The 27,162-nt window shown below is 39.7% G+C and overlaps 1 protein-coding gene across 3 annotated transcripts in view; it reads right to left on the minus strand.

The window, feature by feature from the left end:
- The window catches only part of DIAPH1 (diaphanous related formin 1), a 104,359-nt gene that overhangs the window by 71,475 nt on the left and 5,722 nt on the right, over positions 1-27,162 (minus strand). The window contains exons 1-6 of one of the 3 annotated variants that reach the window (XM_042985889.1): positions 21,919-22,535; positions 5,297-5,323; positions 4,150-4,305; positions 1,082-1,183; positions 602-732; positions 353-439 (exon numbers count right to left, since the gene is read on the minus strand). In XM_042985889.1, the coding sequence (XP_042841823.1) occupies positions 353-439; positions 602-732; positions 1,082-1,183; positions 4,150-4,305; positions 5,297-5,308 (488 nt within the window). In that variant the 5' untranslated portion in view covers positions 5,309-5,323; positions 21,919-22,535. Of the gene's footprint in view, positions 1-352; positions 440-601; positions 733-1,081; positions 1,184-4,149; positions 4,306-5,296; positions 5,324-21,918; positions 22,536-27,162 lie in introns of those variants that run through there. The other 2 variants (XM_007077911.2, XM_015535616.2) reach the window with 2 other exon arrangements.

The raw sequence follows: 27,162 nt of genomic DNA on the forward strand, positions 1-27,162 counted from the left end.
ACTATCATAAACCCAGTCTCAAATGCATCAAGTGTATTCTAAGACTTTCAGGTCCCAGCCAGACCAGGTCCCAGGACAGCTATGGATGAACTCCAACCCCACTTCCAGATAGGGTAAGTTATGCTACGAGACCCACAATCTTATGTGTTATCTACCATGTTCCTCTTCCGTTTCCTGCATCTGTAATCATCCCTCAGCCTCTAGTTTGCCCTAGGTAAACCTTGTTCTCAACTAACAGCATATTCTCCTGGTCCACAACTTCTCATTTTATTGCCATTTTCTCCTTTAGAGCATACAGACAAGTTCCCCACTACCCTCCACTGGGAAGATGTCAAAACTTGGAAGTCCTCACCCAGCAGTCTCCTCTTTCTCATCATGGAGTCGTTTAAGGATGTCCAATAAAGAGGTCAGACCCTCAGCACCAAATGTTTGCACCCAGCTGTAAGGAATAGACAGAGACAATGCAATATCAATTATTGATAACTGCCCAAATTCTACCTGGCAACTCTTTACTCCCAATCCAGAATTCTCAGACATCCTGACTCCACCAGTAAACCCTAACTTTGGGCTCTTATTCTTGTTACCACTTCATAATCCTCACCTGACAGGGTTGTTGTTGAGGGAGACACGAAGGGACTCTAGGCAGCTGAGCAGATGCATATCCCGCAAGCCTGACCTCAATTCTTGAATGTACATCATAGCAGACCTAGAACTCTCCTTCTGGCTCATGCCCTAGATGGAGCATATGGAGAGATTAATCAACACTGGACCCAATCAGCAAATGGACTAGAATCAGTCATTACATTACGAATATCAAGGCAGACACACATCATAATTACTACCAAACTCTGTGGGACTCATAATTTCCCATCCCATTCCCCATAGACTTCGTGAAGATTGAATCAGGCAAAAAGTATGTTAAGAATGGTAACTCAAATGAGAGTAAAACATGAATAGACTTATACGACAGAATAAAAGAAGACTGATGTAGACACACAATGTTCTAAGGAACTGGTAAAACAAACAGGTCCAAGATGAGGGCAGGGTCTCCCACGTCATGGGTATCTGCCCTAGGACTCACAGCCTTAGAGGTGTGCAAGTATTGGGACACCATCTCTCTCTTGATGATAATATCCTTCTCCCTCAAAGGTTGCTGTTTCTCCTCATTAAGGTTCATATCCAGCTAGTAGAGGAAGGGGGAAAAAAGGAAAAAACAAAACTGCATCAAGTTCCTTACAATTTTTCAGTGTTTAATATTTAGTATATTTAGTGAGAAGTTAAATTAAATAGTTACTGAATAAATAAGTTTTCCTGATCCCTTGAGGTTTAAGCTATCACCAGACAATGAAAATTCCTCAGGGATAAATGTTAATGGTTAACATTTTAGCATAGATTCCTACAAAACACTTTTATACTCTTAATGTTTTTCCTAACAAAAATGGGTTTTTAAAATAGATGAAAAAATTTGTTTTATTATTGAAAGAAAAGCACACATACTGGTTTTGTACTTGGAATGGATCTTAAAAATTTCCTCTGGATGACTGGCATCATCCAAACACCCACAAGATGTGCACCACTCTCAGGCATAAACACCCAATACCCCTGGTTAATTCAGTCCCTGTACAAACTTCTTTCCCATGAAGAAAGAACTAGAAAAGTCTGATAAAGCCCCTCAACAGATATAACTTGGGTGTATTATTGAAGAAAAGGCACTGCTTGAGCCTTTGTATAGCCATGTGTCTGAGCTCAGTACCTTGATGAGCACAGTTTAACCCAACAAGTCTGAAAAAGTATCTGAAATGGGGAAAGGGTAGGGGTAAAATGGATACTTTCCATTTCTTCTCTTCTACTCTCCATTTCTCTCTCTTCTCTCTCGCTGTGTGTGTGTGTGTGTGAGAGAGAGAGAGAGAGAGAGAGAGAGAGAGAGAGAGAGAGAAAGAGAAAGAGAGAGAGAGAGAGAGAGAGAGAATGAAACACTGCCTCAAAATAGTAATACTAATGTGATGTTTTTCTGACCCAATTCCTGGTGCTTTTTTTCTCCTTTTACAGATAAACTGAACACAGAAATTGCAACGTACGTGGCCTTCAGGTTGAGTCAGACCCCAAAACACAGTATATTTTGCTTGGCTAGCTCAACATTTTAAATTTGGAAGACTTCATATAAAAATACAGATTTCTAGCATCACAAGATGCAGTCATCAAATTTCAGATTGTGGGTAACTCTAGAAGTCAAATGATTTCTTCCACAAATTTTTTGTAGTAATAGCAAGGATAAAACAGAGGGACGAAACCTGTAATAAAATAAAATTTAAAACAACATTCATACAATGGACCTAACTTGGAACTGTGATTTGAGCAAACAAATGGTTTTCAAAAAAATGATCTAATGGTGAAATTTGAAAGCTGGTTATGATAGTTGATGCTATGAAAGAACTACTGTCTCCAAAAATTGAAGATTTCTGGCTTCCTTAGAAAATACAAGTATCTGGCACTACTGGCATTTCCAACTGGAGTGCTACAGAGCCTACTGCCACTGAATCACTGCTGGCCTTCCTAACAGGCCGAAAGTCCTTCTGCATCCGACTACAGTCCTCACTCCTTTTCATCATCTGCTATCTGGTCTAACTTATTCCTGCCAACTCCCTGGCCCCCAAAGACATGTAAACTGGCAGTCCAAACCCAAGAGACTGTGTTAGGCTCATACAGCACTTGGATTAAGAGACAAACTAAAAGCTTTTACTGAAAAAAGAATAATAGTGCTGGCTGAGTGTTTACTATATACCAGGCCCTGTGTTAAGAATTTTAAGACCATGCTCTCAATTAAATGAGGTCTGCCGCTAGTCTCTATTTGAATCTGAAATCCTATATCCAGGCAATATACAGGTCTTATGAAACCTTAGAAACAAGTACTCAAAACTTTTCAAGACTGAGCGCTAGTGGACATTCACTGAGTGTCCTCTTCAGTGTTCCTCACTGAGGACAGGAAATTAAGTCACATCCTTGTGTACTTCATTACTCAACTGGCTTCAACCATAATCTTTAAAGGTCTTCTAGTAATTGTAGCATCAGATTTCTCTTTCCAGATTCACCACTAAATAGAAGACGTTCAGCAAATTATGCCTTTCCATTACTCAGTCTCTTCTATAAGATTCTTTGTGAAACTTTACCCACCCTGGCTAACCCAAAGGTAGTCTCCACACTACCCCATGAGTTGGTGCACTCACCTTATGTCTTTGTGGCTAACACAATGCTGGGCAGGACATTAAGGAGGTGGTCACTAATCAGATATTTCCAAGCCTAACTCATCAATTCCAATCTTATGGATGGGTGCTTATAAATTTAGTCCCTTTGTTAATAGGACTGCTAATAAGAACCTCTCTGTTGGGGCGCCTGGGTGGCTCAGTTCAGGTCATGATTGTGCAGTCTGTGAGTCCAAGCCCCACGCTGGGCTCTGTGCTGACACCTCACAGCATGGAGCCTGCTTTGGATTCTGTGGCTCCCTCTCTCTCTGCCCTCTCTCTCTGCTCCCTCCCCTAATCACGCTTGGTCTCTCTCTCCCTCTCTCTCAAAAATAAACAAACATTTGAAAAAAAACTAAGGGGTGCCTGGGTGGCTCAGTTGGTTAAGTGTCTGACTTTGGCTCAGGTCATGATCTTGCAGTTTGTGAGTTTGAGCCCCATGTCAGGCTCTGTGCTGACACCTCACAGCCTGGAGCCTGCTTCGGATTCTGTCCGTCCCCCTCCCCCCGCCCCTCCCCCCCCCCCATCTGCACTCTGTCGCTCTCTGTCAAAAATAAACATTAAAAAAAAAAGTTCTCTGTCAAGCCTGGACCTTTTGTAATTAAGGGCTAATTAAGTGAGTAGGGGGTGCCTGGGTAGCTCAGTTAAGTGTCGGACTCTTGATTTCAGCTCAGGTCATGATCTTGCAGTTGTGGGATCAAGCCTGTGCTGTCAGCACAGAGCCTACTTGGGACTGTTTCTCAGGTTCCCTCTCTGCCCCTCCCTCTCCTTCTCCCACGCTCTCTCAAAATAAACAAATACTTCGGGTAAAAAAGGGGCTCATTAAGGGAGATCATGCCCAAAAGAGTACCAACCATGCCCACAAATGCATTTTCAGAAAAAAAGCAATGTTTTGGGGTGGGAAACTTACCAGCATCTGTTCAAAGAGTACTAGAACTTGCTCATCTGAAACATCTTGCAATGACTGTGCTGTGGGATCATCCCCATATGCTGCAGAAGAATTTCTATGAGCAGAATTGGGCTTTTCCTTCTCCTTTTTAATTCTCATGCTGGTAAATCTCTCCAGCTGAGAAAAAGAAAAAAGTATTAACAGTTATACATTTTCATTTACACAACAATCCACACATCAAGTAGCCAAACTCTAGCTTCTTATATGTGCAAGGTTCCTCTGGTTTGTGGGCACTTCGAGGGTCTTCTGACATGGCAGTACCTGGGCGGCTCAGTCGGTTAAGTGTCCAACTCTTGGCTTCGGCTCAGGTCATGATCTCAAGCCCCATGTTGTGCTCTGCGCTGAAAGTGCAGAGCCTGCTTGGAATTCTCTCTCTCTCTCTCTCTCTCCCTCTCCCTCTCCCTCTCCCCCTCCCTCCCTCCCTCGGCCTTCCCCTGCTCATTCTCTCTCTCTCCCTCTCTGTCTCTTAAAATAAACTTTAAAAAATATCTTCTGACATGAAAACAAGAACTCTGACATCTAATTTAGTATACTGACTCTGTACTCTCACTTTCATCTAAAGATAAGAGATCTGAAGTATTAAGATTTGAAACCTCTCTAAAATGAGAAAACTTTGTTCTTGAGCTCTCTGACCATTTCTAAGCCCTCTAGCAGCACTGAACTGACAGAAAAGAATATAGTGTACTTTAGGGATATATAAGCCACCTCTCTGCCAACCAAAGATTCATGAACCATTCCCCAAAACTCAAGTACAGATGCTCAAAGAGCCACCAATAAGCTGCAGTTTGTTCGCTCCACCTGTTTGAAAATAAAAGTTAAGTATCTGCAAGCACTGGGGGACTTCAAGTGATAGGGGTTGCATCCAGACTGCAAGTCAGTTATGAATTTAAAGAACGTGCCTACCCTTGGAAACCAATGAATGTCCCAGGGAAATGCATGCAATGGGCCAAACACAGAGCAAAGAGTTAGGGAAAAGCTTTGGGAGGATCTGAGAATAGAGCCAGTATCACCATTTCAAGTTATAGAAAGTCACAGTTATGACAACTGGTAAGTATCACAGTGGAGGAAATGAGGTAGAACATGCACATGCTGAACAAAATTTCCTTACCTCATCTGCCATGAGCCGCTTCAGAGTCTAGGAAACAGGAAAAAGGAGGGAGAAGAAAGAGAAGATAGATCAGTGAAATTCCAGGAAATGTCCCAAATACCAGATGGATTGGGGGGAAAAAAGAATAAGGTAAAAGGATCTAAGTTGCTTTCCACAAACTAAAAGATTTCAGCCAAGTGTTCCTTAGCACATTCCCTTAGCTAAGAGGCATCAAGAGTTTTAAGGTCACTAATACCTGATACCTTGGGGGGGGGGGGGGGGGGGAGTAAAGACCTGCACAGACTCAATCTGATGACCAATACACCTATGAAACATACTCAACTCTATTAGTAAACAAGGACATGCCAACTAAAACCACAATGATAATGCTTCCCACTCTTAAGATGGGCAAACATTTTCATGTCTGTCTAGCTGTAGAGGAGCGGGAGCTCTCACACTCTGTTAGTGGTAATGTAAATTGCTCTGGCCACTTTGGAAACCAGCAAGGCATCATCTAGTGAAGTTAAATATGTGTATGTACAACTCATCAATTTCTATAAATCTACCCTGCAGAAACTTGTATGTATGTACCAGGATGTGTATAACAAGAATGTTCACAGCAACACCAGAGTACCTAAAACAGAGAACAATCCCAAGAGCCATCAAGAGTAGAACAGATACCATGTATCTGTGGAGAACAATTATACAGAAAAATTAAATGAACTCAGAGCTACTTACAAACATTAAAATTGAACTTATTTCATTTATATGCAGTTTAAAAACATGGACACTATATTATTTAGAATGTAAAATTATGAAAGGAATGATGATCACAAATGTCAAAACAGTGCTTACTTGGGGTGAGTGGGTGAGGTGTGACTGCAGAAGGGGAAAAGGGGGCTTCTAAGGGGCTCACAATATTCTACTTGGTTTCATTATTCTACATTTTATGTTCTCTTCTATGTACATGCCATACCTGAAAGAAAGAAAGAAAGAAAGAAAGAAAGAAAGAAAGAAAGAAAGAAAGAAAGAGAAAAGGGAACAAGCAGAGTGGTAAAGTAGGAATTCTTTGCCCTAATACTTAATTTTAAACCATTATTTCTTTTTGCTCATGTTATTAAGTCAGTTAAATCCAGTGTAAACTGTGAATATTAACTTTTCCCACCATGGTCCAGAGGAGGTCAAGCTTCCACTGACTGAGTGCTAATCACATACCTGGAGCTGTTAAGAACCTTGCTCAGAATCAATGGAGTTTAAAGTTACTTTATGTGTGCTGTTAACTAGGGACTGAAGATAGAAGGATGGTGAGGCAGACAGCAACACCCAAGGAGACTAACAGTTCCTTTTGTCACCACCCTTAGTTACTACCTGGCACTTGCGAAAACAAGCTACAAAAAGGATGAGGATGTACAATTTAGGTTGCGACAGCTACGGTTAAACTTATTTGCACCTAGAGCAGTTGCTTCTAAGATCTGGTCCTCCAAACTCAAAATGTTCCTCAGAACCAATCAATAACCCCAACAATTCTGGGACGGATGTAACACAGGTAACAGAACTTGGGTCTAATGAAACAGTGCCAGCTGGATTGCTCACAGCTACAGGTTAAAGTTAGAGAAAGGAAACCAGCAACTTGTTCCTTCTGCCTACAGACTTTATTTCCTTTCTGCTCATCCCTACTAACGCTATGTAAGTTTACAGAATTATTATCTCCTGCTTGACTTACTGTAACAGCTTCCTAACTGATCTCCCTGCCTCCAGTCCTGTCTACCCAACACTAAATCCATTATCCATATTACATCCAAGAGTAATCTTTCTAAAATGACACGGTGTCCATGGTATTTCCTCATTTAAAACACTTCAATGGCTCTCTACTACTACCCTTAGGTTAAAATCCAAATTCCTTACCGTGGAATAGGACATTCCTTCCTGGATTCTCCCCCTCATCTCTTGCAAACCCTCGCATCCCAAACTAGTTGCAGGTCCACAAATAGATCATGCGGTCTCACCACCCCAGACTTTCCCTAGGCTGCTCCTTCCCTCAGTCTAGACTGTGCTCTCAAAGCTAAATCAAACAGGCCCTGCAGGATGATACCTCCTCTAATTGGACAAGTGCTTCTCCTTATGTTTCCACAGTAATAGGTACTTGACTGTCTCACAGCACTACTTGTGGATTACAATTGTCTCTTGACTGTCTCCTCTACCCCTTTCCAGACTAAGTTCCTTCAGGGCAGAGCCTGAGACTCAGTCATTATATTTCCTATGAACAAATACCACCACCTGGGGCTGCTTTCCTAAAATACCAAACCCGGAAGAAGCTCTCAAATCTATTCACTGTGTCAATGAAAAAACTGAAGCCTAGACAGGTAGAGTAAATCATGGAAGTCACATGACCAGCAACAAGCTGGGAATGAACTTTAGTCTCCAGATTCCGAAGCCCAAAAATCTTTGCATTCTCCAAATTCTTGTGTCTTGGTCCCACTTAATGCCCACTAACTCTTGCCTTTGATATCAAAGTAAATATAACTTTTCATAAAAAGAAAGATACCACTTTCCCTTGCTTTCCTTGGTACATTAGGAACAGATTTACTTACTTAAAAAATTAACCATATTTTAGTGGTCAGTTTGAGTAACGAGAGCAAAAATGATGCATGCAGGATCAAAGTTGTATTTCCTCAAAATTTCCAACAGAGGGCAGCAACTACCAGGAAAGCGAATCACCCTACAGACAAAATTCAGTTTCAAAACCCAACAGAACACCCAAATAGCAAGCTCAATTCAATTACTGAAATGGAACCTGCTCCTACACTATATTGAGGGTGTACTGTTTATTGACTTAAAACTATGTGTGTTTTCCTTACAAGTCCTATGTATACAGTGTTTACAAACAGTAAGCTTTGCTCAGTGTTTTCATTGTATCATTAGTTGTTTTGTGGATTCTGAGATACAAAATGAGAAATTTCCAGATCATAAAAAGCATAAATGACTAAAGGTAGTGAAGTCCAGGAAGATAAATGCTGCTGGAGCTATATTTGTGGCTAACACCTCAAACGTCCAAGCTTTTTCATTAGGTTCTCTAATCAACCTACCTGCCTCTAAATGCCTCTCCTCTCAAAATTCTCCTTGCTTGCTGTCAATTCTCTTCTGCCCCCAACCAAACTCTTGCTGTCCTAGCCTGTTGGCACTCACTACTTTATCTTCCTGTCCTTCCTACTGAGTCTTCCCCTAAAGCCTTTAACTATAAACACAAATATTGGAAGAAGCATAGATACTAAGTGAAACCTTTTATAATATCCAAGTTTGCTCATGAATACAGATTAACAGGAACTACTAGATAAAAGTACCTAATGTCTTGACCCTTCTTGAAACCCTTCTGAATCTATGGAAAAAGAATTTTTGGAAAGATAACAATGATGAAAGCAAGAGCCTACAAGGTTGGAAGAATGAAAAAAGCACAAGGGCAAACAAGTTTTGAGGCTGTGAATAAATAGGACAAGCAGTAAACCCAGCAGGCCTAAGACAGCTGAATCCTAAACTAAAAGTAGGAAAAGCCAATAACCAAGCCGAACTATATTTAAAGGTCCTCAAAAGGTTCAAGATTTAGCAGCCCCAGGAACCTATGGAAATGGGAGTTGGAAGGGATAGGCTAAAAATAGGAGGACTGGTTGGAAGCTGTTTAAGCACTTGGATCTACAGGTAGATCCTCCCTCCCCCACTGCCCCAGTCCTCCTGGCCCATACCACTGGGAGAGTACCCTCCCTTACTCCAGCAGAAAGAAGTATATTCTTTTTTTTTTTTTTTTTTAGGTTTATTTATTGATTTTGAGAGAGAGCGTGTGCCCATGCATGCGAGAGGGAGCAGTCGAGGAGAGAGATAGAATCCCAAGCAGGCTTTGCACAATATCATTAGCTTGGAGCCCGATGAAGGGCTGGATCCCACCAACTGCAAGATCAAGAGTCTGACACCAAATAGACAGCGCCACTCAGGTGTCCCTGGAAGTTTTATTCTTACAAGAAAGTAAAATAGGGTCTGTGACTGGGAGATGCCAGGCACAGTTGTGGGCAGGAATACTATACCAAAAAGAAGAGTAAGCAAATCTATGCATATTACCTACTAAGACACCTAGCACCTTCCCCCTTAAAGTTTCTCAGAACCCCAGCAGCATGGCCCTTACCACTGAGGTGGTAAATTGGTAGACTCTTGTCTGGGAATTGAAAAAATGACCTAAAACTCCTGACACAGTCCACGTAGATCACTCTGGAACTCTGCAATCTAATATGGTAGCTACTACCCACATGTAATAACTTAGCACTTTTAATGTCATTAGTATGCCTGAGGGAGGAATTTTAAATTTTATTTAACTTTAAATAAATTTAAATTTAAAAATTTGTATTTTATTGTTAATGTTAAACTTAAGTATGTTTGGAATATCCTGAGTATGTGAATCTACTTTGACCTGTAAAATTTATAAAGTCTAAATTTACCTCAACTACTTTTTATGAAAATTTAACATCTAAATTGAGATGTACTATATATAAATGTAAAACAAACACTGGAGTCCAACAACTTAATACTAAAAACAAAATATAAAACATCTCAATAATTTCATGTTTACTACCTATTGAAATATTTTTATACATTGGATTACATAAACTAATATTATTACAATTAATTTCACATGTTTCTTTTTTTTTTTTTTTCTTTATGCCTTTTTCTGTAGCTGCCAGAAAATCTGATACATACGGAACTCACATTGTATCTCTACTGGACAAAGTTGTTCTACCATAAAGTGCACACTTAACAAACCAGTTCGTCTACAGTTTCCAATCAGTTTGTTAGTCCCTCATTCTTAAACATTAGCAGACAACCCAGGTTATTGGACATTTGAGAAAAGCCACTAATGCAAGACATAAAAAAAGGGGGGGGGGGTGCTGCTTGTCATATATAGACTATGCAAAAAGATTTTCAAAATCACTAATATCCACAAAAGATAACATAATGCCATTTTAAGAAACATTCAGAGGAAAAAGAACACATAGAAGTTGAAAACAGAACAGAAACTCAAGAGAAAGCTCAACAGGATGGGAAGATAAAAACTGAGGAATTCTCCCAAAAAGTAGAGCAAAAAGACAGAGATGGAAAAATAAGAGAGGAAAGGTAAGATCAGTTTGGAAGGCCCAATACGCAAATAATAGGAGAAAACAGGGAAGCAAGTTACCCAAGAAATAATGCAATAATATTTCCCAGTACCCAAGGATACGTCTCCAGAACAAAGGACAAAAATAGACCACAAAATGGCAATATTACAGTGAAATTTCAAAACACTAAATACAAAGAACATTCTATAACACTTGACAGAAAGGGTGAAAATTTGATGATATATAAGGTAACCAGAACAGATTTAGATTTTTTAAAAACAATACATGAAAAGCTAAATGACAACAGAACAAGGCCTTTAAAAACACGAAGAAAAATAATTTTGAACTGAGAATTCTATACCCAACAAAGCAATCAAATTTTGAGTTCAGAATAGACATTTTCAGAAGCTTGAGCTTTCAAAATTTGTCCCTATACAACTCAGGAAGCTACTGCAGGATATGCTCCACCAAAATGAGGGAATAAACCAAGAAGGAGAAGACTTGAAACACATGAAAGAGGGGAATGAAATCTCTAGGGTAAAGATTGGAGCCGACTCTTTTGTCAGACAGCACAATTAAAAGGGAACTATGAGAACTGAGTCAAACCCTCCAATACTGCCATCACCATCAGCCACTTTTGTTCCGGGCTTTTAAAATGACAATAGCTGGTGAAGTGACCCAGCCAGATTCTTGGCTTATTGGAACCATATGTTAATAACTTCTTCACTTCCTTCCTCGCTCTACTTCCAGGACCTCAAGGACACTCATTCCACCCCACAGAGTTTTTCTACTTTGACTTTTCCAGAAGAGCTAAGGTTAGCCATGGTAAGCTTATAAATAGAAAATACAGAGCACTGGACTCCCCTGACCATATTCTTGTCGGACATCTAGTATTGGACCCTCACTGCAGCCTAGCCAGATGTTCAACTATGGTGAGTTCTATGTTCTCTAGGCTTGGCCCAGTGATACCCTCATAAGGAGCCACTGTAAACTCTTGAGAGAATCTAAAGTCAGACTATGAGTCCAGGTACTCCGTTTATCTTCTCTGGGAGCTTCCATGTAGCTAACAGTGGCAATACTGTCATTTACACATACAGAGTAGGTTTTTGTTACTCAAGTTCTATAATCATCTTTCATTTATTCAATTACTGATAGAAGCATTAAGAAAAAAAAGAGACAACTGGACCAAAATGGAGTCACTTGTACTAAGCCCCACATCAGCAAAACAAGGCTTAATATCTAACCTAAGTGTAGTTTCAGCCTCTCCCAGGAATGTCACCTTTAACCAGTTAATCTGGAATTATGTGATCAGCACTAGTGAGGTAATATGCACCATAGGCCCCCTGCCTCCCCCAAAGAAGGTTACCTTGCTTGAAACAATCCACTCTTTGTTAGACACTTCCTTTTTCCACTACCTTTTGCCTATAAAAGGCTTCCATTTTGCACAGCTCCTCAGAGCTCCTGATTTGCCAGATGGGATGTGACCCAATTCAAGAATAACTGAAAAAAGCTAATATGATCTTCGAATTATTCAGGTGAATGTTGTTGTCTAACAGCATAAAGCATTTTATTTTAAAAAGGATAAGGGGCACCTGGGTGGCTCAGTCAGTTGGGCATCCGACTTTGGCTCAGGTCATGATCTCACAGTTTGTGAGTTTGAGCCCCACATCAGGCTTTGTGCTGACAGCCTGGAGCCTGCTTCAGATTCTGTGTCTTCCTTTCTCTCTGCCCTCCCCCACTAGCGCGCTCTCTCTCTCTCAAAATAAATAAACATTAAAAAAATTAAAGAAAAAAATAGGAGTAAAAAAGGGGTACCTAGCTGGCTCAATCAGTACAGCATGTGACTCTTGATCTTGGGGTTGTGAGTTTGAACCTGAAGTTGGGTATAGAGATTACTTATATAAATAAAATTAAATGGAGTTAAAAAAAAATATTCCATAGAAACTTATTCAACAGAATTAGGTGAGGAAATAAATTTCTAAAGGTCATTAGGTGGTACCAGAAAAGAGCTCAACAAAATTGCATTTACTAAAATGACCTTCACTTCTCTAAAAGATACTCAGTGTTATTAAATCTTATTTAAAGCAATAAAAATTGCTCAAAGGTGTACCGCATCAAAAGCAATAGCATCAAAAATAAATATACTTAAAAAATAAAATAAATATATTTGGCTGGGTACTGAGATGAAAAGCTGTCCCCTCACCATCCCTTTCAAAGAATAATTCAAGGCTCTGATTCACTCACCACATCCTAATGTTATATGTGGTAAGATAAATCTTTTGGTTATCATCTACAGGAAATAAGAAACTTCCTAGACATTTTACAGTTTGGTTTCTATAAGAAACCAAAAACAAAAAAGTCCAAAGATCCCAAGGTATGCTGTATGGGCCAAACTAATTAAATGACTTAATGACTATGAAACATACCCTGATCAATCATTATAATAAATGCAAATGAACTATACAACTTATCTTCCATACTGGATTTATTGTTGTAGTGGTTGTATCTATTAACTCTTCAGTTTTTATTTATTTATTTTTTTAATTTTTTTAACGTTTATTTATTTTTGAGACAGAAAGAGACAGAGCATGAACGGGGGAGGGTCAGAGAGAGAGGGAGACACAGAATCCGAAACAGGCTCCAGGCTCCGAGCAGTCAGCACAGAGCCCGATTCGGGGCTCGAACTCACGAACCACAAGATCATGACCTGAGCCGAAGTCGGACGCTCAACCGACTGAGCCACCCAGGGGCCCCACTTCAGTTTTTAAAAAGCAGGTGTATGGGACTGAACATGGCAGTCTTTTAGACAGAGTTTCCCTTTGTTTGTTTGCCTAGCAACAGAACTGGCAATTTTTTAAACTCAAGGATATACAAAAAGCATTGGAGAGACTGACCTCTATCCAATTTCCTGAATCTTTAACTTTTCTCACTCATCAGAAAAAGGGCATAGAATTCTCAAACAATTAAGGATGGTCTCTTGGCATAAGATGTTCATGTAGCCAAACAAAAAGCAATTAGGTAGCGTCTTAGCAGCAGAGAGGTTAGCAGAGATCTAATAAGAGATTAAGATTAAACTTTACTGTGGGGCCCCTGGGTGGCTCAGTCGGTTGAGAGTCTGACTTCAGCTCAGGTCATGCATGATCTCTCGGTTCGTGAGTTCAAGCCGAGCGTCGGGCTCTGGTGCTGACAGCTCAGAGCCTGAAGCCTGCTTCAAATTCTGTGTCCCCCTTTCTCTCCGCCCCACCCCTGCTTGTGCTCTATCTCTCTCTTTCAAAAAAGAATAAACATGAAAAAAAAATTTAAAGATTAAACTTTATTTTGAACAGAGTACATTACATAGCATAAAGTGTTTCTCATTTCCACCATTGTGCTTCACAGGAACAGTTCATCATGGATGTTAATCCCATGAACCATGTGGCTTGCATACAGGTAAATGCAAACCCACAACTGCAAGCCTATACCTCAGTACTTTCTAAATGCTTTGTTCAGGCTAACTTAATTTTTTAAAAATTGTAATTAAAGTATAGTTGATACACAGTATTAGTTTCAGGTGCACAACACAGTAACTCAACAATTATATACATCATAAAATGCTCACTAAAGTAGTACAGTATTACTGACTGTATTCCCCACACTATACTTTTTATCCCCATGACTTATTTTAGAACTGCAAATTTGTAATCTTCTTCACCCATTTTGCCCATTCTTCCACTACTCTCCCTCTACTTAAAAAAAAATTATTCAGGCTAACTGACAGGCTAACCAGACAACTACAACTACATTTGGGCTCTTGGCTACATGACTATCACCAGAACACTACAGCTGAATGGGTTTGGCCCCCAAAGTGTAAGGATTCTAAGAGGCCCAGGATCCCTGGGAACTACAGGTTTTCTTATAAAACCTATTATCACAAAGCAATTCACTAACTGCCTCAGTACAGTCAATTCATACCTCTTCCTCTTCTGACATCCACCCTTGCTCAGGAGCTGTCTAATATAGTCTAAGGGAAATGTTTACAGGGATAGGTAAAACTCTAAGATGTCCCCCAGGATTCCTAGCGTGACATATGCACCCTGTATAATGACCACGAGGACTGTACTGTGCCGAGGTTGTATTATTCAGCACAATTGACTACTAAGAAAGGGAAATAATCTGCACAGCCTGACCCAATCACACATGGCCTTTAAATGTGAGGTGAGATGTTAGAGACACAAGGATTCATCATGTCATTTCTGGCTTGAGCATGAAGGGGGCCAAACGACTACAGGCAGCTTCTAGTAGCTGAGAGCCAACAAAGAAACAGGGACCTCAGCTCTACAACTCCAAGAAACTGAATTTGGCCAACACCTGAATGAGCTTGGAAGCAGATTTTCCCCCAGTGACTACAGATTTGAACTGGCCCAGCTGACTGACATACCTTGACTTCAGCCCTCTGATACTCTGAGAATGCAACCACACTATTCATACTGGACTTCTGACGAATGGAACTGTGAGCTAGTAAGTAGGTTTTGCTTTAAACTGCTGAGTTTCTTACGGAGCAGTAGGAAACTAACACGTTAAACAAAATGACAAAATCCACAATTTATCTAGAACTTTGGCTAATGGAAAAAGACCATGAGTCCTGATTTATTTCTAGCATCCTAAAAAACTAGAAGTATGATTTTGAGCAAATCACTTTAATTCTTCATGCTTCAGTTCCCCTATTTATTAAAAACAAAGCAAAACCAGACAAACACACCACTTGGGAACTATGAGATATAAAATGGAATGATGACAGATCATTCTGTAAAGGCAATTATGCTGTTCTTACTACAGAAAGACCTATTTTAAAATACACACCTGAAGACTGGACTAGTTGACACTGCTCCAACAACACAAGGAAAAAGCTATTCCTCATCTATAAACTATACACTTAGCCACAGTCCATCACTTCACAAAAGGAACGAAAGGACTTACCAAGGCCAGGCTCTCAATATTTTCAATCAGACTGTTTATTGTAACTGTTTCTGTGGACCAGATTGTAAGTTGCTTGGGGGAGAAACCCTTATCTTGTTCATATCATATGCCCAATATTTAGTAAGTGTTTTAAGAATTATCATCACTACAGGCTTAGGAGCATCATCCTAACCACAGTACATTCATTCATTAATTCCTTTATTCAAATTGGGCAAACTGAGGAAATATTTCAAGTCAAAGTCTGTGATTGTTATGGACAGCTCAGTAAACTATGAAACCACACCTTCAAGAGTAACATCCTTCCCTATAAATGAGCACAGGGGATGCTGACTGATGCATGACACATGACACATTTTGAGTTGTCCTTGGGGAAACTATCCAATTATGGGACACATGTGACCGAGGGAGTCTTCCACTTCCTTTGAAAAGTAAGAAGACCCCCAGCCCTAGGGGCGCCTGGGTGGCTTGGTCGGTTAAGTGTCCGACTTTGGCTCAGGTCATGATCTCACTGTCCGTGAGTTCGAGCCCCGCATCGGGCTCTGTGCTGACAGCTCAGAGCCTGGAGCCTGTTTCAGATTCTGTGTCTCCCTCTCTCTCTGCTCTGCTCCTCCCCTGTTCATGCTCTCTCTCTGTCTCAAAAATAAATAAACGTTAAAAAAAAAAATTAAAAAAAAAAAAAGAAAAGAAAAGTAAGAAGCCCTAAGACACAGGCTACCTACAGGTAAAATGGCAAGTGTCACTACAGCCAACAAGAATTTTCTTCCAAATCCTCATCTACCTACCCAGGAAGGATCAGGTAAGGTATAGGTCATTCAGAATCATACGGAGCATGGTATGGCTCTGACTCATCTCTTTATTCTATCATGGTAATGACATCCAGTTCCTCAGGATAGTTCCTTAGGCAACAGAAGGTTATAAAGTGCACTTGAATTCAATTACCAATGAACACCCCTCCAGCATGGCCGCAAAATTTGCCACATTTCCACTAACAAACAGTAAAGGCTGGGTAAGCTTTTCTTTTAATCTCTGTTTCAGTCTTATCCTTTTTTTTTTTTTCAACGTTTTTTTTTTTTTTTTTTTTTTTTTTTTTTTTATTTTTGGGACAGAGAGAGACAGAGCATGAACGGGGGAGGGGCAGAGAGAGAGGGAGACACAGAATCGGAAACAGGCTCCAGGCTCCGAGCCATCGGCCCAGAGCCTGACGCGGGGCTCGAACTCACGGACCGCGAGATCGTGACCTGGCTGAAGTCGGAGGCTTAACCGACTGCGCCACCCAGGCGCCCCTGTTTCAGTCTTATCCTTAGGACTGTGTCATCTCATAGGAATGGTATGAAGAATAAGACATAAAATGGATGGAAAGCAATTTGTTTTGCAAAGTGCTTTGTAAAAGTTAAATGAGATATGAGGATGGAACCAATGAAACTTTTCAGTCTCCCTTCCTCAATTTTCACTTCTCATACAGAAGTCAATCAGAACTAGACAGAAAGAAATAATGGGTAATATCTTCAAATGTAGAGAAGAACTTTCCCTTCGATTTTCAAGAATGGCTCAAAGATGACAATGAATTAAGTATCTCATCTACCATTTACAGAGAAACAAACTAGATTCTGACATCACTATTAATCGATGCCAAAAGCTTCAACAGGAGTTGTGTAGAACTGGAGCACCCACTTCACAAAAGAAAATAATGCAAAAAGGGTATCTCCAAGAAAAAGAAGACTAAAAGCAAAGCACAAAAAGGACCAAGAATTGGAAACCATCAACTATAAAGCTAACTGAACACTCTTAAGTTAAATAGGTTTAAGGGAAAGAAACCTCAAGATTACTGGCAGTCCCCAGAAATGGAGATGGCTCACTCAATGTTCTCCACGATCTCTAAGCAAAAACTGCTCAAGGACTAACACTTTAGCAGCTCATCCAGTTAGTTTCATTCTGCCTCGGCAGCCCCACAGCTAAAACTCACAATTGAACAGGTAACTTGTTAAAATTCATACAAGAAACAAAAGGAACACAGGAGAGTCCAAGATCTTGTATTCCTAATTAAGACCGTTCTTTCAATCTACCCCTGTCTTCCAGAAGCAATATCTTTTTAGTGATACTACCCAGGGAGCCCTAAAAGATTCCAGGCAGTAGCACCAGTCAAGCACAAGTTAGAATTGTCCTAAAAAGAGTACTGGGTAACTAATCATTCCCCGTTTCATTAATTTAGTTATAAATTTGAAGCAATTTACCTACAAATGCAAAGCAACCAACTCAATATCCCCACAACTGTCTAAATCAGGGTCTGCTTTCACCCAACTGTGATTAAAATGAGGGAAAAACTATCTTTAACATTAGGATTCAGTCCTCTGACAGGTCCAAAATGCATTCTAATAGTCCTCTTGTTAGTTCAAGAAGGCAAGCCTCTTGGGGAAAAGGAGAAGGCAACATTCTGCCTACTGCTTAGCTCATTTTGAAGCCTGGGACTGGCATAGCCTGCATCCTAGATAGCTGATAGCCTGGAGAAAAGAAGGCAAGTCCACTCAGGTTTCACTATTCCAGCTCAGCAGACAGGTGGAAGCCAGGCTGGGAACATAGCATTCCTCCTACAAGCCCATTCAAACAAACTGGCAGCCCCGTGCACTGTGAACCACCCATGGGCTGGGAAAACAAGCTGCCAACAGAGAAAGTGCTCAGATTCTGGAAGTCTTAGTTTCCTACCAGTGTCACAATGTGTGGCAGACATGACCACCTCTTTTGCTGTCAGGAAGGAAGTGCACATATAGTCTGTCATCTGGCGAGATATCAGTAAGCAAGTCTTCCCTTTCAAACATCCTAAGGTTCTGATAAAACTTGTGAATGCACACAGGTATCCCCCACTTTTCAAAAGTTCATATTAGGCCACCTCGCTTTTATGAAAGACCTATATAAGTACCTGTTTTTGCTAACCAAAGAAATCCAAAAGAGATTTTCGCTTTTACCAAAAAAGGTGAAAAGTGAAAATAGCATTCAGCGTTTGTTTTCTAGCAAGCATTTTAAGAGAGGCAGGGCACCCCAAGCACAGCCACACTCAGCATCTCAGCATCAGGCCACCAGCGCTTTGAACGGTGTCTGTAAGCATCCATGTTTAATCTCCATTTGTTTTGTGCATCCGTTAGCAAGATGTGACCTGAGGTATCAGAAAAGCCTAAGAGAGGTTATTTTTAGGAATGCTCGAAAAACCTTCCCTATAAATTAATGGTAAGTGCTTCTTTGCTTTATGCTATTTTGACTTAATGAAAGTTTTCATAGGAACACTCAACTTTTAGATGATGGGGGAAACCTGATTAGAAAACAATAATGTTAACCTGTTTTTCTAAAATTTCAACACATTTCTCCAGTTCCAAATACTTCACTTTCTTACTGGGTCTCTCTCTTTACTGCCTGAGCTTAGATTGTAATTGCTCCTTTAAAAGGGGGGTGTTGTCCATTCATTTGGAAATAGTCAGTGACTCAGGAATGCTGTTTCCCAATCTCCGTAGCAACTGTCTTCTCCTCCCATGTTGTGATGTGAGTAGCAGGACATCTACTCTTCCTCAAGGGTGAGCACATGTATGACACACCCAAGGCCTGGCTGACAGGAAGTTCCTGCAGCTGATATTACTTCTACATACAGGCACCAAGTATGAAGCCACCTTATTTTAAATCCCACTCTCAAGTCCTTCAATTCTAAATGATGGTTACACCTTTTTTTTTTCTGTCCTCATGTCATTCCTAAATACACAGAAATAATCATAGCCCACTGATAATAGCTTAACCGATCCAAAAATTACACTACTACTCAAAAAGCCAGACTTGATCTTATGAAACCAAGTAAACATTTTCTGGGCCCCTACAAATTTAAAGTAAGATCTGATTTTGAAAAAATCTTGCAGGGGAGGGGGGCAGGAGAGCAGGAGGCGAAATCTCATTACTCCTCTAACACCAGAAATACAAGCAAAAGTTAAAATAGGGTACAACTGATACTTGGAGCAATTGTACTCATAGTGTGGAACTATGTTCTAACACAAATACAGAATTTCAGGCCAAAGTACTTAGGCTACAAAGAAACTTCCATGTATCATTGTTTTTTTCTTTTTGGTTCTATCTACTTTAAAATAACTATAATTTCTGGAAAACAAGGTAGGGGATTGTTTTACTTTATTTTTATACACATCTATATTTTCTTAGAAATATGTGTTTCACTTTTATAATAAAATATACATTTCCATTTCAAATAAAAGTAACATTTTTTAGATTAGAAAGCTAGAAAATGTTTATGATACATTGTTTTTTTTTTTTTGTTTGTTTTTTTTATTTTTTAATATATGAAATTTACTGTCAAATTGGTTTCCATACAACACCCAGTGCTCATCCCAAAAGGTGCCCTCCTCAATACCCATCACCCACCCTGCCCTCCCTCCCACCCTGCCCTCCCTCCCACCCCCCATCAACCCTCAGTTTGTTCTCAGTTTTTAACAGTCTCTAATGCTTTGGCTCTCTCCCACTCTAACCTCTTTTTTTTTTTTTTCCTTCCCCTCCCCCATGGGTTTCTGTTATGTTTCTCAGGATCCACATAAGAGTGAAACCATATGGTATCTGTCTTTCTCTGTATGGCTTATTTCACTTAGCATCACACTCTCCAGTTCCATCCATGTTGCTACAAAAGGCCATATTTCATTTTTTCTCATTGCCACGTAGTATTCCATTGTGTATATAAACCACAATTTCTTTATCCATTCATCAGTTGATGGACATTTAGGCTCTTTCCATAATTTGGCTATTGTTGAGAGTGCCGCTATAAACATTGGGGTACAGGTGCCCCTATGCATCAGTACTCCTGTATCCCTTGGATAAATTCCTAGCAGTGCTATTGCTGGGTCATAGGGTAGGTCTATTTTTAATTTTCTGAGGAACCTCCATACTGTTTTCCAGAGCGGCTGCACCAATTTGCATTCCCACCAACAGTGCAAGAGGGTTCCTGTTTCTCCACATCCTCTCCAGCATCTATAGTCTCCTGATTTCTTCATTTTGGCCACTCTGACTGGCGTGAGGTGGTATCTGAGTGTGGTTTTGATTTGTATTTCCCTGATAAGGAGCGACGTTGAACATCTTTTCATGTGCCTGTTGGCCATCCGGATGTCTTCTTTAGAGAAGTGTCTATTCATGTTTTCTGCCCATTTCTTCACTGGGTTATTTGTTTTTCTGGTGTGGAGTTTGATGAGCTCTTTATAGATTTTGGATACTAGCCCTTTGTCCGATGTTGATACATTGTTTTAAAAGCAGAAAACCTGTGTCAACTATAATTGCAACTTTGCAAAAACATGTGCATAGACATAATAACTAGAATATTCAAATACTAAGTGAAATAAAAATGAAAAGTAGAAATTTGGGGTTTAGATACTGTTATTTTGAAAATACATGTTTTTTCAAAAAAAAAAGCCTAAAAACAATCATGGCACAGCACCTAAAAGCAAAGTAACATCATCCAATTCCCATATTCAAAATGCCCACCAGTATTTACTCTTCTCTAGTCATACTTTGCTTAAGCAAACACTCTGGCAGGGCACAATGAGAAAAGTTAGGGATGACAGGGGCACCTGGGTGGCTCAGTCAGTTAAGCCTTGCACTTCAGCTCAGGTCATGATCTCACAGTTTCTGAGTTCAATCCCAGCATCAGGCTCTCTGCTGTCAGCGCAGAGCCCGCTTTGGATCCTCTGTCTCCCCTCTCTCTGCACCTCCCCCACTCACTCTCAAAAATAAATAAACATTAAAAAAGAAGAAAAATTAGGGATGACAAAGCAATGTGAGAAAGAAAAATGAATAGTCTAAAAGCTAGCTCACCTAATTACATGACCTTGAGCAAATTAATACCTCCAGACCTCACCGGCCTCCTCATGTTAAGATGAGGAAGCTAGGTCAGAACATTCCTAGGGTCTCTTGAGACCTTAAAGACTGTGCTTAGTTACTACTGCTCTTTTTGAGGGCAGCTCCATGCCTGCTACTTGCCTGATAGTACATATCCTACAGTGGCTTCTCACCACTTCTTCTTGTGGTTTCAATCACAGGAAACAGACGTCACCCATGGGCCTAGAAGTAAGTAACGAATAAGCCCTGGCGGATGCAAAGAGCTGCCAACTAAGGCCAACTCCCATCTTTCTAAAATACAAGAATCAAGAAATCACTAGAGGCCTTTATGCCTGGGGAGCCCAACACACATCTTTCACAAAAACTAACAAAACTAAAATTATCACTGGAGGTCCCATGCAAATATGATGAAATAATTTTAGAACAGTCTCAATCTACTTTGCTGCTATGGCCAAATGAAGAAACTGAAGAATAGCTATGTAGGAGTATAAGAGTGTAAGAAACAAACAAAAACAAAACAAAACAAAACAAAACAAAAAGGTCACTAGCACTTTTTGTGAAGACTTAGACATTTCCTAATGACTTAGAAGACTCCTCTTTGTCTTGTTTTCTCAACACTCTGTGTAAACCTTTCTGTAGCCCTGAAAGACCATGATACTAATAGATTAAAATAATATAGGGACTTACCAATTACTTGCTTTAAATGTTATGTTAACAATCCCTATAGCACTGGGCCAAATACTGCTCCCATTCGTCATGATATAAGTTGGCAGCCCTGAAGTATGTAAAATAATGCAGACATTTTTAGTCCTATAGACATGTTCCTTCATTAAACACAAAACTTGAAGATATTATATCTCTAGAGAATAATAATAAACTTTTCTCAACAGAGTTCTTCTGGTCAGGTACAGTTACATTAGAGCTTCTCTCTGCCTCAGTTACCTTGGTGAGAGAGGACTAAGGTTTCTGTCAATCTCCTACATTAGACCATAGAAACAGAGAACCTTGAAAATGATCCCAAGATTCCCAAGACTAACATTAAAAGTAAATACATAAAAGGATATTGCTAACATGAGTGAAATACCACCAAAGGGCTTAAGCACCTCACAAGCAAGATGGGAAATAAGATCTACCCAAAAAGATATCTCCTTCCCTTCCTCCCTATATTATATACTATAAGATAGGGGATATGACAGGCCTTGGAAGGCCATATATATATACACACATGTTTATTTTCATTTACAAAAGACTAAAGAACCCTTCAAATAAGCATGCAATCAAAACCTATACTGCACTAAGGAACTTTTTTTTTTTTTTAAGTTTATTTATTTTTGAGAGAGCAGGGGTCGGGGGAGAGAAAGTACACATACATGAGTCGGGGAGAGGCAGAGACAGGAGACAGAGAATCCCAAGGAGACTCCCCACTGTCAGTGCAAAGCCTGATGTGGGGCTTGAACTCACAAACCCAACTGTGAGATCATGACCTGAGCTGAAGTCAAGAGTCAGCCGCTTAACGAACTGAGCTACCCAGGAACCCCTGTACTAGGCAACTTTTAAGAAGTAGTAGGGTCTAAAGAGTTCTAATTGTTCCTACAATGGCATTTCCTACCTGAGTCCACTATTTAGCTATACAGCTTTGAGATCCAGCTGAGAATCATATTTTTTAAACCTAGCTTTATCTCCAAAAGTCTGAAAAGATGGGTGCGTTAAAATGGACAAGGATTGTAACTGAAACAAAATTAACTATCTAAATTCCATCGCAGTAGCAGATATGATTTGCTGGAACCTTAACACTTATCTATTCATGTTCTTGGATATGCTGATTTCCTGTCACCATAACACATTCACATGGCCAAAAACTGCATCAACATGCATCGTGACATACTACAAAACACTAATTTTCAATCCTGCCTTCTGCAGGTTTCTACAGAAAGAGAACCTATTTTATCCCTTAAAAGGAATAAAATAAACTCTATGAAGTAGTGTGCCTTTCTTAAATGATTTATGTCCCATATAAATACTCGACTGCTATAACTGGGCCATTTCTCTTTACCACAGACACACACTTGCACCTCTGAGCCTCTGTTCACACTGCTCCCCACACCATGAAATCTTCTCTACCAACCCGTGTATTTCCTTCCAAGGCTTGTCATATCCCCCATCTTCTATGAAGTTAATTAACACTGTCCACAATTCTATTCTGGATCATTATAGAATTTGTGATGTAAATACAGACCTTTGAAATCTTACATGCTGACTCTCTAATATTATAAGAAAAGAGTAAGAAAAGTGGAATGACTTGCCCAGAGTTCACAGGGTTAATTGTGGCAAAGTCAGACTAAACAGGAATATTTGGAAAGAATACTTCGATGGCAGTGGGAGATAGGGGTTCTAGTCCTAGGTCTAGCTATAAGTGTAGACAGATCATTTTTCTAGGTTCACATTTCTTAATGCATAAAATAAAGGGTTTGAATGAAATAATTTTTAGCATCCTTTTAACCTCCAGCATTCTAAGATTCTGAAACCTAGGTCTTCTCTTAGTCCAGTAATCTTTCCACTCAATTCCTTCACTTCTCTGAAATCCCTCTTTTTTAAAAAATGTTTATTTATTTATTTAGAGAGGGAGAGAGAGGGAGAGAGAGAATCCCAAGCAGGGTCCACACTGCCAGCGCAGAGCCCAATGAGGCTCAAACCCATGAACTGTGAGATCATGACCTGAGCCAAAACCAAGAGCACGTGCTTAATCGAATGAGCCACCTAGGCACCCCTAAAATCCTACAGCTTTTAAACTCTTACGTTCATAGCCTCTGAGCTTTTCCTACCCATTCACCTATTAACATGACTGAGATTACAATCTATTAAAAAGCAAGGACTGAACCTGATAGGGCAACCACATGACTTGTTGATCTTTAGCCTTTTGGATCCAGAGGAGATCCATGCGAATTCAAACAAATAAGAGAAACTCTATTCTCTACTCTTTGCCAGCAGTCATACAGAAAATCCTAGTTCCAGGTACCTGGATCTTGGTGGCGATGTTTTAATTATTAACCACAGGCAAATAACTGCCAGGTCTAAAGAACAAACATCAGCAGGCCCCAGACTCTCAGAAAAAATCCTGGAGATATTAACCATTCACAATCCTTACAGTCAAGTTTCAGGGCTACAGAGAAAGGATTTTAAGAATACTACATGCTTATTCTAAAATATAGAAAAGGTAACTATGGGAAGCAGTCTAGCAACAGCTTCCTCCTTTCCATTTGTCACCACTACTTGCTGCTTTAATCAATTTAAACAACTCATACAACTGATAGCTGATGCTGTTAGAGCTATTTCATTTACATAGAAGGTTGCCTTTAAAAATAACAACTGGTGGGGTGCCTGGGTCGCTCAGTCGGTTAAGTGTCCGACTTCAGCTCAGGTCATGATCTCACAGTTTGTGAGTTCAAGCCCCATGTCCGGCTCTGTGCTGACAGCTCAGAGCCTGGAGCCTGATTCAGATTCTGTATCTCCCTCTCTCTCTGCCCCTCACCTGCTTGCTTGCTTGCTTACTCTTTCTCTCTCTCTCTCAAAAATAAATAAAACATTTAAAAAAATTAAAATAAAAAAATAATAACTGGCAACTTCTTAATAACTCATGAGCCAGAGCAAAGATTGGTTGTGATGCACTGAAATAGCTACTTCTTCATGTCTAAGAAAGGTTTAATTGTAACTCTTGCAATGATTTCAAAGTTTAAATCACTAAATGCAAAAAGCAGTTAGCTAGCCATTTAGCCACTGCACTTGGTCCATCTAAACCCAGTACTTCTTTCCCACCAAATGAACTGGAGGAGAGCCCAGTTTTAATAGACTACAGTCATCAAATGACTAAAGAGATGCCACCAACATTTTCTAGTAAATTCCTAGCAGTTAATACTCTTTTATACTAAAGGTGCAAAAACTGGACACTTGTAAAATGTCAGCACAAAGTGGTGAATAAATTTTTTTTTTTAATAAGCCAGACTTCAGTCTGAATCCTAGTTTTTCAAGCTAAAGCAGGTTTCTTGATGTGAGTCTGTTTAATTACCTATAAAATTGGAATAACAACAGTACTTATTTTATAAGATTGAGTTAGAGATTAATGAGATAACGAATCTAAAGGTCTTTAGCACAGTGCTAGGGGTGTATAAGTATGCAACAAACCTTATTACTACTGCTACTGTTGTTGTTACTATTACTCCCTGTCCTTCCAGTCTGGAATGAATTCATCTTCCTACCTATCAAGATGAACATTGGAGCGCCTGGCTGGCTCAGTCGGAAGAGCATCTGACTCTTCATCTTGGGGTCGTGAGTTTGAGCCCCATGTTGGGTGTAAAGATTACTTAAATGAATAAATAAATTAAAACTTAAAAAAAAAAAGATGCTAAACATTCTTTAATATTTTTAGATAGAAGAATGGCACTATACACCCTGTAGCACAGGACATACAGGAGAACAAAAGCTTTCTACCACCACATATTAAGATGAAAATGACTCCAGGATAAATGGAATCTCAAAGGTCCCCAATCCTTAGTATCAGAAAGGTTCTGTCTTTGCCTACAAGTGAAAATTTACCCCCCAAAAGCATAAGCAGGATATAATTAACATACCCACAGTGGAAAAGAGAACTTAAGAGCTACATCTATAAAATTTTTAAAAGAAAACAAGAAGAAAATCTTATGGGCTGTGATTTTAGCACAGATTTTTGAAATGACACAAAAAGCAAAAAGTTAAAAATTGGACTTCATCAAAGTTAAATACTTTTGTTTTTCATACCACAGTGTTAAAAAATAAAAAATGAAACGGCAAATCATAGGAGAAAGATGTATCTGCAAAACACATATCCAACAAATTACTTGCATATAGACTACAATAATAAAAAATTTTAGGGAGAGCTGGGTGGCTCAGTCAGTTGTGCGTCTGACTTTGGCTCAGGTCATGAACTCACGGTTCATGGGTTCAAGACCACATTGGGTTTTCTGCTGTTAACATAGACCCTGCTTCCAATCCTGTCTCTCTGTCCCTCCCCACTCGCACTCTCTCTCTTTCTCTAAAATAAACATTAAAAAAAAATTTTTTTTAATGGGAAAAAATCTGAACAGACACTTCAGTGAAGATACATAAATAGCAAATAAATAGTTGAAAAGATGCTCAACATCATTACACAAACGCAAATTAAAGTCACACTGAAGGACCATCACATACTCACTGAAATGGCTAATTTAAGACTGATCATACCAAGTGTCAGCAAGGAACTAGAACTCCTATATTGCTTGTGGGGATGTAAAATGGTACACTCACTTTGGAAAACAGTTTGGTGCTTTTTTAAAAAGTTAAACATAGGGGTGCCAGGGAGGATCAGCTAGGTAAGCATTCAACCAGCTCAGGTCATGATCTCACGGTTTGTACGTTGTAGCCCTGCATCGGGCTCTCTGCAGTTAGCATGGAACCAGCTCCAGATCCTCTGTTCCCACCTCCCCTCAAAAATAAATAAACTTAAAAAAAAAAAATTAAACATAAGGCAGCTTTTTCTGAGATGTAAGCCCAAAACCAAGGTATACTCCTTGGTTTTCTGTGACCTGCAGGATCAAAGACAGTTTATAAATTATCTTCTGTTGGATCCTTAAAGCATGTTAAATCTTAGAAGAAAATGCAAACTCTATGCTTTCACACAGCAGTATTTCTAAAACAGGGAATAAATCACAGAATCAAAAATCCAGAACACCATCAATTCTACCTCTACCTGCTACCTTAAAATGTCAACTTCGCTACCACCTAGACTAAGGACCACTTAACCACCACCAAGGATGGAATATCCCATCTTCCATATAAGAATGCTTCCACGTAAGAATGCCAGGTGTTTCTCTCTTAATTCAGCTCCGTTATACTTATTCTCCTTTGTGTCCCCTTATCTGT

Source organism: Panthera tigris, chromosome A1, assembly GCF_018350195.1.
Source record: "Panthera tigris isolate Pti1 chromosome A1, P.tigris_Pti1_mat1.1, whole genome shotgun sequence".
Classification (NCBI taxonomy): Eukaryota; Metazoa; Chordata; class Mammalia; order Carnivora; family Felidae; genus Panthera; species Panthera tigris.